Source organism: Hippichthys cyanospilos, chromosome 10 (assembly GCF_059441005.1).
Source record: "Hippichthys cyanospilos isolate Australia breed blue-spotted pipefish chromosome 10, RoL_Hcya_1.0, whole genome shotgun sequence".
Lineage (NCBI taxonomy): Eukaryota > Metazoa > Chordata > Actinopteri > Syngnathiformes > Syngnathidae > Hippichthys > Hippichthys cyanospilos.
The window spans coordinates 19,557,281-19,570,000 of record NC_142378.1 but is presented as its reverse complement, the minus strand read 5'-3'; the positions used below and the strand labels follow the sequence as shown (position 1 = coordinate 19,570,000).

The 12,720-nt window shown below is 38.9% G+C and overlaps 2 protein-coding genes across 8 annotated transcripts in view; both read right to left on the bottom strand.

Annotated features, from left to right (window-relative positions):
• Window positions 1–8,294, bottom strand: part of ttc39a (tetratricopeptide repeat domain 39A) — a 39,019-nt gene extending 30,725 nt beyond the window's left edge. The window contains exons 1-4 of one of the 2 annotated variants that reach the window (XM_088425080.1): window positions 8,125–8,294; window positions 6,652–6,702; window positions 6,496–6,546; window positions 5,415–5,468 (exon numbers count right to left, since the gene is read on the bottom strand). In XM_088425080.1, the coding sequence (XP_088281206.1) occupies window positions 5,415–5,468; window positions 6,496–6,546; window positions 6,652–6,702; window positions 8,125–8,174 (206 nt within the window). In that variant the 5' untranslated portion in view covers window positions 8,175–8,294. Of the gene's footprint in view, window positions 1–3,213; window positions 3,267–5,414; window positions 5,469–6,495; window positions 6,547–6,651; window positions 6,703–8,124 lie in introns of those variants that run through there. The other variant, XM_088425081.1, reaches the window with a different exon arrangement.
• A 1,494-nt stretch (window positions 8,295–9,788) lies between these two features.
• The window catches only part of eps15 (epidermal growth factor receptor pathway substrate 15), a 45,071-nt gene continuing 42,139 nt past the window's right edge, over window positions 9,789–12,720 (bottom strand). For all 6 annotated transcript variants that reach the window (XM_088425078.1, XM_088425076.1, XM_088425073.1 and 3 more), the window contains one exon: window positions 9,789–11,609. In XM_088425078.1, coding sequence (XP_088281204.1) covers window positions 11,479–11,609 — 131 coding nt within the window. In that variant the 3' untranslated portion in view covers window positions 9,789–11,478. The remainder of the gene's footprint in view (window positions 11,610–12,720) is intronic.

The following is a 12,720-nucleotide window of genomic DNA, read 5'->3' as shown; positions in this document are numbered from 1 at the left end:
AACAATGCTACGAGGGTTCCCTTAATGACTTGATAACTATGCTACTTATAGGAGTCATGTGCCCAACTTATTTTAGACAAACGTGTTGTACCAAGCTTACAGGCAATGAAGGATGAGGCTGAAAACGGGAAAATTATGCAAAAAGACAGTTATGCAAAAAAAAAAAATCAAAACAAATTTAAAGGGATACTTTATTACAAATAATGATTTAAACATAACACATTCGCTTTTTACTGCTATAAAAGCCTACATAAGTAGAGTTTTCGGAAAAAGGAACCATTTTACAAAAAAATGTTAAAACAGAAAAAAAGTCAATGCTACAAGCAAAGGTAGAATACAGTGATAATCTTAGCAAATGTTGAGTTAGTCAAAATGATTGTTAAAAAATGAAATGTTTGACACCTTTTTTGCATGAACTTGTCTTTAATGCCTTGTAAAGATACAATTGTAGCTGTCACTTTTGACTATTTTTAGAACAGATTACAGATTGCACTAAAAGCTGTTGTTTTGCCTTTTACTCGTGACGCGGTTTGAGTTCATTTTATCATAAATACAGGATTCGTGTTTCACAAAGATTATGATTGTGGCTATATGCCAGAAGACCGCAATTAATAAACGAGTCAAATGAAGTAAGTTTCCGTGTTGTCTAACCGCTGCACTCTTAATTAAATCAGCTGGAAACCTCATAACTTTTTCCTCTCTGTTTCAGTAATATTCATATGTGTGAACAAGGATGGACTAGGACGCTGGTTCAGCCTGCTTGCTTCTTTCATTGAAAATACTGTAATGCCGTAACAAGCTCAGCTACAGGAGCTGCTGTTAGCGCACTTGGTGATAACAGCCCCCCCTCCTCGAGCTCGTCCCACTACGATCATTTTTTAAAGTAAGAATACCCACCCTAAATAGTAATATAAAAATGCACAACTGTGCATCAAAACTTGGCTGATGAGGCTGGCAGATTAATCTTCCTCGAAAGTTGAAAAAATAAAAAAATCCGATTTTTAAGTTACCGTTTATAAGACATGCCCATACTTGTGTACCATACAAGTGTGTCTTATATTTGGGGAATTATGGTATCATATGTGTTGCAACCGCGGATAAACAGAAGACAGAGCTTTGGTTTATTACTCAAAAATCAATACTTCTGCTTGCCACACAGCAGTGATCACATTGCAGGATACACAAATGTAGAACATTACAGTACTGTACTATCAATCTAACAGATACATGTATGATGTTTCAAAATTAAAAAATCATGTTCTGTTTTTTGTTTAGATTTGTATTTGTACCTTTTTTATTGTGGTACCTTGTCCTGCTCATTTGCTTTTTGCTTCAACCTGTGCTCGTCAGCCTCATCCTGTTGTTTTGCGTCTGGTTATCAGATTAGTGTGCCTCCAAATTCTGTTTTCACAGCATAAACACATAAAATATTGTACCTCTTCCTGAGGCTACACTGCCTCAGTAATAACAGAAACTAAAAATTCATTTGCAAGTCAACCCCATGTCATCTAATTCTGTGCTCTGTAAAGTCACCAAGACAATCTCTTTATGTTGCGCTAGCATCAACGTTTACAATGCATCTGAAAATAATGAATACTTTTAACCCTTTCACTCCAGTTGGGACAATGCGTCCCACAGCTTTTCAAGAAAATATAAGGGGGTGGGGCATAGCAATCATAGAAATAAAATGAAGTGGCATCCCAGCGGTTCATCACATCCCTATATGCAGATTCTGGTGCATTTAGCAATTTTTCCATCCACAACAAGCAGGTGCTGGACCCACTGTCAACAAGGTAGCTTGCGTTGTACAATTTCTCATGAATCAACCATCTAGTACGGCGGAAATATATTGATAATGTAATATATTGATAAAGCTTTATTTCCTCCTTGCCAGTCTGATCTAGCCACTTGTGTGTGTGACTCAGAGAACTTCCTCCACAATGACAAAATAAAATACATAAATAAATAAGTACATAAATAAATAAATAAATAAATAAATAAATAAATCGTACTGTCCTCACCTGACTGGCCAGTCAATCTTTTAATCAACTATGGGCACTATGACAAGAAGCGGGCACCAATGAGGAGCGGATTTCAACTTCTGAGCGGTAGTGGGTTACGACTCCTGCCCTCATTGGTCAATTGTTGCGCTGGGAGCCAATCACGTGTCTTGTAGGAGTGTTGTGTCTTGTAGGAATGCCCCTTGAGCTGATTGACAGATTGACTGGCCAGTTAGGTGAGAACAGTACTACTTTTTTCATACATCCATTTTTTTGTCATTGTGCAGAAAGTTCTCACACAAAACTCAGGAGAAGCTAGATTAGACCGGCAAGGAGGAAAGAAAGCTTTGGGATCCTCTTACTTTTCATAATAATACATACTGTATAAGGTTTAATAGTTGAAGATTTAAGTAAATATGTGTGCTGCAAGTTTGACGTCAGGAGTGCCCGTGGCAAGTGCATTTACAGTTAACTCATCTGCCTGGCAAGCACGAAACTTTCACAGCACGTTTCTCAATATAGTTCTTTTGTTTTCATGAAGAAAAAAAAAATCTGTGATGCCCTGAGGGAACAATAGGGGAGGCGCGAAGTAGCAAGGGATCACTGTATCTTTATGGAAATTAGAAAATCAAATCGCGCCAAACAACTATTTGTTTGCAACTGTGGTAGGTTCCACTGTATTTGCTGCTTGGCATAAATACTGTACCGGTACTTGTCAGAATTGGTATAAAGACATTAAAACTGTCAAATAATGTAATGATGGAAAGTCAACTTCAACTGGTAATAACAGGAAGACAAGTGAGAATGAAGCTGGGAAGCAAAAATCTGGAAGGATAGATCATCCTCTTATTGCATTGCGGGAAAGTAAAACAAGGACAACGAACACAGCTTAAGGTCGATTTGTTGTCATTTCAAGTCGTCATGCCATCCTGATTGTCAATGAAGCAAGTGCACTCAAACAACTAAAATCATATTGGTAGCCCAGAAAAGAATCACGTTCCCGCCTCTGCACAACCTCTCCGCACTAGGCAGGTTAATCGCATCCCGTTATCAACTCTTCCTCACCGCTGTCACTGCTGTCGCTACTCACGTGTTTCATGCTGCGACACTAGGCAGCTTGGAGAAACAATCCCAGCAAGTCTGTCCGCATGCCTGATTCCGGCTTTCGCGCCGTCATTGCAGAAAAGGAAGAAAAAAAAGTTATGTCTCTTACCCGTTGGACAGCGGCCTCTCTCCTGACATTTTCACGTGTGTGGACAAACTAATGCGGAGGGGTAAATGCGTCTTTCGCCAGAGAAGCAGCGGACGAATGAGGGAGCAGAAGGGGAAGGGAGGAAGAGAGATGAAGAATGGGAGGAGGAGGAGGCATTGAGTAGCTCCAGCAAGCTTATAATAAGAATGGGATGATTGCAACACATCGGCCGAGGACACTCAAATGTTATCTGGGCTTTCTTCAATCAGACACACATGCGAACGACTCAATTTGTGGGAACATTCATGAAATCTTAAATGTACTATAGGAGACCTAACCTCGACTTTAAAAGCAAACCATAATTGAGTGTTCTTTGAATTCAACTAATGCTACGTGCAGTCTTGCTCCAATTGCTTGAGGCCAGATTGGGGCTGGGCCTTATTTATTATTTAGTAGTGGAGTCATCAGGCCTATTGATACACCTTCAAAGGGCATTTACAGGTAATACTTGGTGGTAGCTTACCTGTTAGACAGCCTGTACTGCAACAAGGAACACTTATAGCAATCAACCAACACTTCCTGCCCATTAAAAAAATGACAACACATCCACCTATCATCTGATGCCCTCATTATGCCCACAACTGCAAACATAGGGCACAAACGAAAAACACGTATAAACACTACCGTTCACACCGCAGAGTTGGAGTCTTAGAAACCAACACCTCAGAACAGTGAGGCAGATGTGCTGAACACTAGTTTACAGTGCTACCTAGTTACAACAAACGGTCAAACACCATCTGTTACAGTTCGCTGGTCAACCAGTCATTTGACTTTGGCAACCATTTTCCCACAAGAAAGAACAGTGCAGACAATTTTTACATGTGTAAAAAGAAGACAATCCCAAAATAATAGTATATGATGAACGAAATAACTACTTTTATGTTTGGGGAAACATAACAAAAGAGGATCATTTAAATGAAGAGGAAAGACTACTTTCACTTCTAAATGTAAACAAAAAGCAGAGGTTACTAAAATAGTCTTAGTAAAGGAGCTACTGTATCATGGTAAGAGACAACAGTGAGTCGTTTGTTTTTTTTTTTCATTGACAAAGAAAGGGCCAAAGTTTTGAAATGCCTTTTGAGTAATCACAAAATATAATAATGTATTGTCATAAAATAAATTCATGTCGTAGCAGCGCTACCACTTATAAATTCCCACTTTTATTCTTGTTAATTTTGGATGAAATGGTTCATTATTACCACCCATATTGCTCTATTACTGTTTTTTTTTTTTTGTATTGCCCACTTTATTATTTGCTTGATTATGGAATGTAATCTGCTCGGGGAAGTGAACAGAATAAAAATTTCATTATGTAGTTTTACTATGAACACGATAATAAAACTCTTGAATCTTGAATCAAATATGAGGACTGAAATATGAAGCCTGAAGATGAAAAGATGATTGTGTGTTTCATTGCAAATCCTATCTTCCTGTGCATTAATGCAAGCAGCATTTGGTGACACTTGTAAGTCCTGAAATGTCAGTGTGTTACTTGTTACATTGAGAAAAAAAAACCTAGACAAAACTAAAAAGCCATCCAAATTCATTTTCTTTATGTAGCCGAACGAATTTTAGATATAATATCCATGATAAAACTTTCTGGTCACCACTAGGCCACACCAAAAGGACAATTGTGTTTTAACTGACATAGCAATTTTGAATCAAATTTCCTATTGTAATAATTTGATATTGAAAAACACACGAACATACCAACATTAAACTTTGGCAGATGATGCCTCAGTTTCACACGACCAACCAAAAAACTATTACTGTGTCATCAACGTTGGGCAAGTTACTTCAAACTTATAATGCACTATTTATTACTTATGACTTTCGTTTCAAAGTAATTGCTGTAGTTACATTATAATATTACTGTATTTAAAATATAAGGCATTAGACTACTATTGCATTACTTTATATTACTCTTACCAACAAAATAGGAAATATGGATTTGACATTCTAAATGAAGATCTCAACAACACTGTGTAACTCAACACTGTGCTTCATACAGTACAATATATTTTTGACACAGCCCAGAACAGCAATCAGCAACACTGATGACCTTCCACAGACATCAGAGTCACACGTCACCGTAATTTACAGTCACGTTGTTGTGAAAGGGTCGCTATGGCGACACAGTAAAGTCCACTGTCTGGTCTTACCCGTTGGAAGGATTTGCTTGTTCGGGGACATCTTTGTCATTGTGTGGCTGCAACCTAAAAAAAAACAAAAAAAGAACAGCAAAGGAAGAAGATCATCTCTGGGGATGAAAGCCATCCAAGCAGTCAACAATTGTTTGAGGAATACGATCATGGGGCATGTTTAGCAGGTGGAATCTCACATTTCTGTTGAAATTAAATGCCTGTGAGCTTTGGGAAACTGCTGATGACGAAAGTCACAGTAGGGAACAAATGGATGATAATTAGATATGAGAACCTGTGGCAAGAAAAAATGCTAATGTTTGTAAATACATTTCTCAAGAAGCAAAAATATGATTAGGACCCCCCTTAGACAGAAATTATAACGATGATGCAAAGAGTAGCTCTGCATAAAGGGACCTGGCTGTTCCACTATTAAAACCACCATGAGCCACAGTTGTCATTACAAAGACAGACTGTATAGTACATCTCAGTGTATTATCATAATTAATTTTAAGCTATCCTGGTAGAATTACCACATACTTTCCACGTAAGTTAGAATAAAGTGTCCTGGCTGGTCCACACTATTATGGTGGCTACACTAGTATATATCAGCCGTTAAAAGCTGGAAACTCTCCACTGGAAGAGTGTTGGGAGTGGTTTTGTTTAACCCCTGGGGGAAATTTTGACCAACTCCGGCTTGTTGATGTGTGATATCAAAAGAAAAGCATACAAAAAAACACTGGAAGGCTAAAATGTTGCATAGATTGTCTGACGACTTCCAATATGCCACCGCTGCAGTCCCTTTTAAATGCCTGCAAACGTGAAGGGTGAGAGCAACACCCTATACGTCTCAAATTTAGCCCATGTCGGGCTCATTTACTGCCATTAAAATTGGAAAGATCGTCAATTTGACATATTAAAAACCTGATATTTTATCATGCATTTCCTCCGATTTTTGCATGAATCCTTTCAACAGCAACTCACGAACGGGGCACTATAGGCTCAAGTTTGTAGTTGTTTTAACACTGACTACTGACACATGCCCAAATTTTTCTTCACGGAGATGTGTTTGTGTAGTGGAAATATCAATATTTTAACTCACCTTAAGTCACTGATGATAGGATCCAATGTTGGGGTGTTTATGACTGATAGCCTAATACAAAGTAAAGAACAATCACTGTGTTAGTAAAAGGCGCATCCTGGAGTCCCATTTGTTTTCTAGCTAAAATGTCAAGCCCTGCATTGGGTCGAAGTTTACCTGCTTGGGGAATCCAAGCCATCAGGGGTGTTTTCTGCCTTAGCGACATTCCTGTGAAGAGGTTAAAGTTCAACTTTGTCTGACTGAACTCGTAACTGCGAGAAGATGACAACACCAGAAGAAATGTGACGTTGGGCCAAACCAACAGATTAAAGCCATTTCAAGCATCAAAACAAATTGATGAGTTTGTCTCATTAATAGCAAGGGGCGTTTAGAGGGAATGTCTGGGTAATGGTGGTTTTATTGATTATTTAGTCGAAGAAGGGATTTGAACACTTACCATATTCCGCTCTCATAAAAACAGTGCTTATTGTCCTCACTTCGTTCTAGTGTCAAATCGAAGTGTTACTGTTAATTGGAAGTAGGCATAAAACGGTCGACTGACAAATCATGGTAAAATATAAAATGGTTAATATCATTTTGCTCTATAACTCATTCACTGCCACTATTGGCTATAGACGGCAAAGGTCTATTGTTACTGCGTAGGCAAGGAGTACCATCCATCCATCCATCCATTTTCTATAGCCTCTCAAGGGTCGCAGACCTGCTAGTGCATATCCCAGCAAACTTTGGGCGGGACTTTCTGGAGACACTCTGAACTGGTTGCCGGTCAATTGCAGGGCACACAGAAACGAACAAACCATTCACCCAATCACACCTAGGCCAATTTAGTATGGCCAATACACCTTCCATGCATGTGTTTCGAGTGTGTGAGAAAGCCGGAGTGCCCAGAGAGAATCCACACAGGCTTCGGGAGAACATATATATATAGAACATATATATATATATATATATATATATATATATATATATATATATATATATATATATATATATTAGTATTCCCAAAAGCATGCATTGTAGGTATATTGGGCACTCCAAGTTAGGGGTGTCCCCTATCTACTGCCCACCGAATATACAAAAATATAAAAATATAATTGCAAGAAAAAATGCATTTAGAACCCTGTTCCCCCTTTAACGTCCGGGAACTGAATCAATACTTCTAGCTTTACAATACTATTTACTGATCCCGATCATTTTCTCCACCTAAGAGAATGTCATTTAATTAGCGTACCTAATATTTGGACTGCTGAGAAGTGTGTGATGAATTAGTTCGTAAAGTCGTTTACTTCCTGAATAGAGCCACCGTAAGCATACCACTGTGGGAATTTTAGCATAATGAAAATCGGACCTAAAGACACATTGTGATGGCAATGTATGACTTGGTTCAAATGCTCCAGTACTGTATACGTATAGTTAAGAAGCCTGCTTGACCACTTCAAGCGGTGCAATGTCGTCCAACAGGCTGCCGACACCAAGCAACACGCGAAACGATTGAACTCCTTGAACGCACCGTGGTAACACATCATGTACTGTATATATTTTGAAATCCATGAAAACGAAGTTGAAAGACGCTTTTTAAAGAGCGTCAATGGCGTCAATCGCCCAACCTCACAGCTCGCCTCGACTCACTTGCTGCCGTCGTTTCCTTTTACACTCCGTCTCCACTTTAGAAAACTCATCCCACGGCGTAAAGGGCAGCTTCGAGACAGGAGGCGACAACCGGGTAGCTGCCACCGACTCGAGGACGAAAGAACACCAAGCGGCAGAGGAGAGTAGGGGAGGAGGCAGGTACAGCTGTTTGGCTCCCTGCCCCACTCCTCCTCTCGCGTGACGTTACGTGACGTGGAAAAAAAAGGTGCGTCTGCTGTCCGAGATGATCGTCACTGGTGGGACGGTCGTTCCAAACATCGATAATACATGGTTGCCTTCGATATTGTTTGATATCGGTGTATCGAGCGTGAGACTGGATTTTTGAGAGCTTCTCTGATTTCGAATTTATCATGTGTCATGTTTGTGTGTTCTTTAGTTCGAGTGTCTTGCTCCGGTTTTGTTCCACTCGTTAAGTGTGATTTTGTCGACCTGTCTGTGTTTACCTGTCCCGTGCGTCTGTCAACCAATCAGCTTCCCGTGCCTGTTGTTGCTGCCCAGCTGTTGTGTGTTACTTTCATTAGTGTTTAGGTTATTTAGTTCCCAGGTTGTTTTCTGTTAGTTGTCCTGTCATTCTTCTGTATGTCGATCAGTGAGTTTACTGCCTCACTGCCGATATTCCTTGAATTTGATTTTTGTAGTTGGATATTTGTAATTCAATCTTTGTTTGCTACTTTGTAACACTTCTTTGATTTTGTTTGTCTTGCCTCTGAGCAGTATTACATCTTCATCTACCTCCTTGCTTGTATAGTAGATGAGTTCAAAATTTAAGATTCAATACCACATACAAACACACACACACACACACACAATGTACATGCAAGCAAGGTTTGCTACCTGTATCATTTGGGTTCACACCTTCCATCTCCGTATTACACCATGTCAGGTCTTAACAAAATGTTATTCATTTTTTTTTTGCCAAGAAATGTTTCAAAACAAGACTTTTTTTTTTTTTTTTTTTGGGGGGGGGGGTGACATATTACTTATTTATAGGTCAAGGATGCTTGGAAGATTAGTTTAAAAAAATCCCACTTCCATCGATTAGGTCAGGTGGCCAAGTTCGATCATCAAGGGCCACAATTGTATCCCTTCAACTAACACACCTGATTCAAATGATGAGCTCATCAGCATGCTTTGCATAATCCTGATAACACTGATTTGAGTCAGGTGTGTTGGTTGAAGAGACACATTGAAAACCGGCTGGATTGTCGCTCTTGAGGACCAAACTTGGCCACCCCTGAATTAGGTTACAGGCCCTGGGATATTTTTGTCTCATTGGTATTTTATAATAATAATATACATATACCAGAGAAGTGAAAATGATCACCAAACGCGTATAATACATAGTAATCAGTGTAATCTATAGTAACACACGTGCATAGCACATACATATTCTCAATATATTGCCATCATACTAGAAGGTTGAGGAGAAATTGTACAAAGCAAGCTACCTTGTGAACAGTGGGCCCAGCACTGGCTTGTTGTGTATGGAAAAGTTACTAGTCGCCATGAGAATGGATAAATAGGTGTGTAATAAAGCGCTGGGACGCCATTTCATCTTATTGCAAACATTCCTATACGGGAGTGAAAGGGTTAAAGCTACAAAACAACTGATGTTAAATACAAACAAATGATGCGTAAGCAGCTCGTTTTTATATTTATTACACATCCATTTAGTGCGTTACATACTTGTCAGAAAATATAATTTGTGGGCATGCCTGGAAATATCAGTGGTTGTTGGTCTGTGCAAATGCGGGCTGCTCTTTTTACAAAAATTACAAGTGAGCTGTAGCGTGGAGTCACCGCATGTAAAGAGGAAATTACAAGTCTCCAAACAGGCTCGAAATAGCGAGAGGGCCAGAGCAGAAGAGGAAGATACTTTGAAAGGAGACTCCGTTTTGCTCTGTAACTTTAAATAATCACACATGAATGCATAATTGAAACAAAATCCAAAACCTGGGGGACATAATGGATGTAAGAGATTCACTTGACATGCTCAGCAACAATAGTTTCGAGGGGCTGAAAGCACACATTATTAGTTTAATTGGCTACATGTTTGTTATTTAAACAGATAACTTATAACAGGTGTATCTCATTCACTGCCACTGGCGAATATAGCCATCAAACATCCACTTTGGCAATGAGTGCCTATCTGACTTCAATTTCATAAAATTCTGCATTTTTTTATATTACTTACCTTTATTCGCAGGAATGTTTTCATTTCTCCAAAAGGGATGGAAAAAAACTACAAAAGATGTTTGTTTGTTTTTTAAACTGCAACTTCATTCTGTAGAAAAAGTATCACCACCTAAACCCTCGTTTTTTATGTCAATATATATATATATATATATATATATATATATATATATATATATATATATATATATATATATATATGCCAGTTCACTTAAAGTGGATGTTTGTCGTCTTTATTCGTCATTCGCAGTAAATGAGTTAATTAGCTTGTATTTTTTTGTCCTATTTCACTGTACAAAGTAATAAAAGTGGTGTTTGGGTGGAGTCTGCAGTCGCATGTACCTGTGTCGCAAATGCAGACACGCAGGGGGGGGCTTCATGACACTTTGAGCACCCTTAACTGATGCCTTAAAGAAAAAAAAAAAAACAAAATAGTAAAGTATTTAAAAAGTTGCCAAAAATGATAGTTTTCTCAAATGTTACATTTAGTTCACATCTACAAACATAGTGGCTCATGTTAAATCTTAATGCTCATTTCTTAATCATTATTATCTGGATGCAGTTTCCCACTTTTCTCATGAATCATGCTAGGCTTACAGGCCGGACGCAGTTTAATATATATATATATATATATATATATATATATATATATATTTTTTTTTTTTTAATAGTAAGAAAGAACCTGGCATGCACATCTCACCTTCCATTTTGGGTGGGGATTAAAACCAAATCATATTCTGTAATGATGGCTGCTACATTCCAGTTGGATGATTTTTAAACATATTTTTTTACTGCTAATTTTGTTCACAAAACAAGCGAGAGCTGGTCTGAAATAGACTAGTGGGTTGGTCAGCGAAAAAGCTCTTTAAGTGTGAGTGCAGGTTTAGAATAAGTTACATTATGGAGTAAAACAAGACATAAAGCTTGAAATCGCTGTTTTCCCGGTTCATGATGGAAAAGACAGTCTTGAGGACGACATCACTTTAGTCCAAGAAGACGCTAAATTAGACCTACAGGGTCTCCGCAACACTTTGGAACTTCAACAGGCCGCTTGGGAGGGAGGGGGGCTGTGCTGGCCGGCCGGGCTGAGGGAAAGTGGAGGTGGGGTGCGACGGATGAGGAAAAGCCGCTCAAGAGAGTTCAGACTTGCTGAGAGCGATGGCCAGCTCCAGATCCTCTTGCTCCTGCTGGGTGAGCCTCGCCAGTCGCTCCTTCTCTTCGCGCTCGCTCTCGCGCTTTGCCCACTCGATCATATCTTCTTCCGTTGGGTACTGACACAAAATAGACATACAAAAAGTTAAATACTGTATGTAAAAGTTGATGGGAATGTGATCTGTAACAGAAACAGTTTCATTCATTCTATGATCACTAATCCATTCCAATACCCCCCCCCCCCCCCCCCCCAAAAAAAAAAAATCTTTATGACGAGTAAAACACCACTCTTTAAGATTGAATGTATTAATGGACATAGTAAAAACATAAATATAACATAGAAAATGACCATTTCTACATCATGGTTATGTCATCATAACTGCTTCTTGGCTACAAGGGCAGTATAATAAAGTTATTAACAGAGCCATAAATAAAGTCTGGCCAACTTAACTCTTTTCAAGCCATCGACAAGAATTCTTGTCATGTAAAATACTTCTGCTAGTGACTATGTTTTTATTTTCCTTTTATGAATGGAGTGATGAGTCCCGTGGGCAACGCTCTTAATTTTATGCTAATTGAGCACAGTAGTAATTAAATGTGACCATTTGATGGGCGTGTTGCTGTCTTTTCCGATAACGGTTGGCACTGAAAGAGTTAAGGTCTGGCCACGATGGATGCTGATTGGCCGAAAGTGGTCACATGATTTTCATGGAACCATTTAGCAGCCCATCGTGAGCTGTCGCCACTACCGTAATTTCCCAAATATAAGACAAACTCTTTTTTTTTTTTTCCCACAAAAATGAAGGCAGAACGTATGGGTGCGTCCTATAAACACTTTTTTTTTCGACACCATTCGAGGAAGATCGGCCGTATTCATACTTCCAATAATTACCCTCATGGGACAAGCTAGAGGACCGACATCAGTTTGCTGTTCGCAGCAAGTGCATATTGCAGTTAATAGCAGTTCGGGTTAGCTGAGGTTGTTATGGCATTATTTTCAATAAAAGAAGTGAGCAGACTGAACCGATGTCCGAGTCCATCCTTGTTCACACACAGGAATATTCCTAAAAAATAATGTAAAAGTTATGATGTCTCAATCTGATTCTATTAAGAGTCCAGCGATTAGAGAATACGGAAAGGTGTTCCATTTTATTGTGGTATTTTAGCATAAACACACAATCATAAACTTGGTAAAACACAGATGCTGCTCAACTTGGGGTATTTATGGTA